This window comes from Myotis brandtii, unplaced genomic scaffold (assembly GCF_000412655.1).
Source record: "Myotis brandtii unplaced genomic scaffold, ASM41265v1 scaffold312, whole genome shotgun sequence".
Lineage (NCBI taxonomy): Eukaryota > Metazoa > Chordata > Mammalia > Chiroptera > Vespertilionidae > Myotis > Myotis brandtii.
In genome coordinates this window covers 2,484,971-2,487,597 of record NW_005361955.1, presented here as the reverse complement: position 1 = coordinate 2,487,597, position 2,627 = coordinate 2,484,971, and the positions used below count along the sequence as shown (strand labels likewise).

At 44.0% G+C, this 2,627-nt stretch overlaps 1 protein-coding gene across 4 annotated transcripts in view; it reads right to left on the bottom strand.

The window, feature by feature from the left end:
- MBD4 (methyl-CpG binding domain 4 DNA glycosylase) overlaps positions 1-2,627 on the bottom strand; it is a 9,498-nt gene continuing 6,871 nt past the window's right edge. For all 4 annotated transcript variants that reach the window (XM_014542734.1, XM_014542735.1, XM_014542736.1 and 1 more), the window contains 3 exons: positions 1,757-1,906; positions 1,186-1,289; positions 1-305 (listed from right to left, as the gene is read on the bottom strand). In XM_014542734.1, coding sequence (XP_014398220.1) covers positions 228-305; positions 1,186-1,289; positions 1,757-1,906 — 332 coding nt within the window. In that variant the 3' untranslated portion in view covers positions 1-227. The remainder of the gene's footprint in view (positions 306-1,185; positions 1,290-1,756; positions 1,907-2,627) is intronic.

Here is a 2,627-nt window from a genome sequence, read left to right as displayed (position 1 = left end):
TTTTTAGGATTGTTGTCAAATCACAATTTATTTTTTTAAAGAAATCTCAAAACATGTTATAGCACGTTCAGTAGTAAAGATCTACCAGTGACACACACATTAAGAATTAGGTTTCTAGTTGGGCCGATTAAAACCTGTATACCTGGAAACGTAGTTGGTTGGCTTAATGGAGCTCTGAAGAGTCAAAGCAATATATAAAAAGTGAGTTTTAAAACATCACAGAGTTTTTAAGACAGACTTAATTTTTCATGATTTTCCCAAAGCCAGTCATGATATTTATTTAACTTATGGTCTTCAGGGTGCACCTGTAAGAAATGAGGCAGAGGCCTTATATAAGTTAGTCAGAAATACATTTATAAAATTGACTTTTTAAAGATATGGTAGGAGAACATACATTATGATAATATACCTGGAAATTATAACCTTTAACCTAACTGGATTCACAAATGTTTAAAATGATATCTTACATTAAGGTAATACTTTATAGTATATAAAGTACTCTCCAATTTAGTACTGATCTTCACCAGAACCTGGGGCATGAAGTAGTGATAACATGACCAAGGAATAATACACCATTTTCCAGTAGGAGGTTATTGACTCAGAGTTAAATAAATTGCTCAGGTCACAATAAATGATGGAGCAGGGATGGGCTTAGCCAGACAGACCTACTAGCTGGTCACAGACTAAGAAAGCAGTGTAGCAGGCTACCTGGCAGTGCCTATCAGCCAGTACACACCCACATGCCCATGTGCTAGGCAAACTAAATAGAATGGGCAGCTGAAGTAGGATCCAGTTACCACAAAAATAGTTTGAGACTATTAGGAGAAACCCTAGTAGCATTCCAAGCTCAAACCTGCCTGTTTTCCTGTGGTGTACTTTTAAAGACTCGTAGGATTGTGACAGGAAGAAAACTACATCAGGCTTAGAAACATTACATGAATGTAATGACAGGAACGGGGCCAAATGACAAACTGTTGGAGGTCAGTCAGAGGTCACACCAAGGAGTCTTTATGGACTTGGGAGTGTCTATGGATCCTCTCCTTGCTGCCAATAACGGCATGCCACCCACTGCCCCTCAAGTTTGGAACTATAATAGCATGCCTGTCCAAGAAATAGTTTTAGCCATAATAGTGGACTTATTTTGTCTCAGAAACAAGAAATGTTCTGGTTGCCAGTGGACCTCACCTGCTTCCACTCATTGATGCAAAAAATTCGGTAGGAGTCATTGCCGTATTTGCCAATCCCATGAAGCTCAATTGGGTATCTCCACTGCTTCGTCAGATACTCATCTGAGAATATAACAGCCCACATATCAGACCAGGCTCTAGAAAGATACTTTCCCCAAATGTGTGGTAATGGAGGACTGGATGGGAGAATAGCAGAGAGGGACAGGGAAGAATCTTTCCTAACAACCCCAGTTGTGACTGCTCTTTCTCCTGAGTTCCAGAAGCATCTGTCTGAATATCTCATCTGCCACTTACTGACCATTATTATTTTGCTAACTCAGAGGTATTGTCCTGAGGGCTTCCTGCTTCAATGACTTCTTCCTCTAATTATGCTCACATGGCTGGGCAAAGATTTATTGCGTGGGTTGATGGGTGACTGTGGTTTGGGGTAAGTGAACTGTTTTTAAATGCCTTTGGTGCTTGAGCTGAATGACTTCTATTAATGTAGCATCCGTGGACATAAAAGTTTAAGGTGTGGCTTTCTATAGAGGCACAGTTTATGTTTTTCCGTTGGGTATATGGGAAATTACCTGAGAACTTGATAATGGTTTTTGCTCGAAGTTCGTAGAGACCAATAGGTTTAAGAAGTTCTGACACATCTCTCCAGTCTGCAGTTCTTGCTACCTCAGCTGAAGGATACTTCTCCAGAAACTCCCAAAGCACAGGAATTGCCATTTTACCTGGATGTAAAGATAACTAACTATGATTACAAGCCTCCAGATGGGCTAGTTTATGTTCAGGTACTTCCTCAACTAGAAATCTCATATAGAGCCTTTTTAAAAAAATACCATTATTGAGAAGTCATTACCTAAACTAATAACCACTTTCAGAGTGAAAAACCAACACCAATAATCTATTTGGTTAACAGTCCAGATTATGCTGAAACCTGACTCTACATAATACAGGGGTGGGCAAAAGTAGTTGTATGAGAAACAGTTTATTCTTGTATTATTATTTACTAACTAGAGGCCCGGTGTACGAAATTTGTGCACGGGTGCAGTCCCTAGGCCTGGCGGGCCATCGAAGTGTGAGCATCTGGCATGGAAGGGCAGATCCCAGCTGACCTCTGGGCCCTGGGCAGCACCTGGGCCTCTAGGCCCCCATGTGTCCCCCTCTGCCTGAGTCACAGCACCCGAGTCCCGACGCAGAGATGCGGTGAGCGCAGCTGGATGCCGCAGGCCGGGGTGCAGCGTGGGCCTCTGGACTGCCTGGCAGCGCCACAGGGAAGCCGGGCAGGCAGTGCGCTCTCTCCCAGCCAGCCTTGCAGATCAGCTCCTGCGTGAACCCATGGGGAGCCTGACCGGCCTGTGGTCCCAGAGGCTGCAGCCCCGCTCACCAGAAGACGCCGCACGCACGGGTGTGGGGCGGGTTCCTTGTGGGCACCTGGTACCTGAGCGTGGG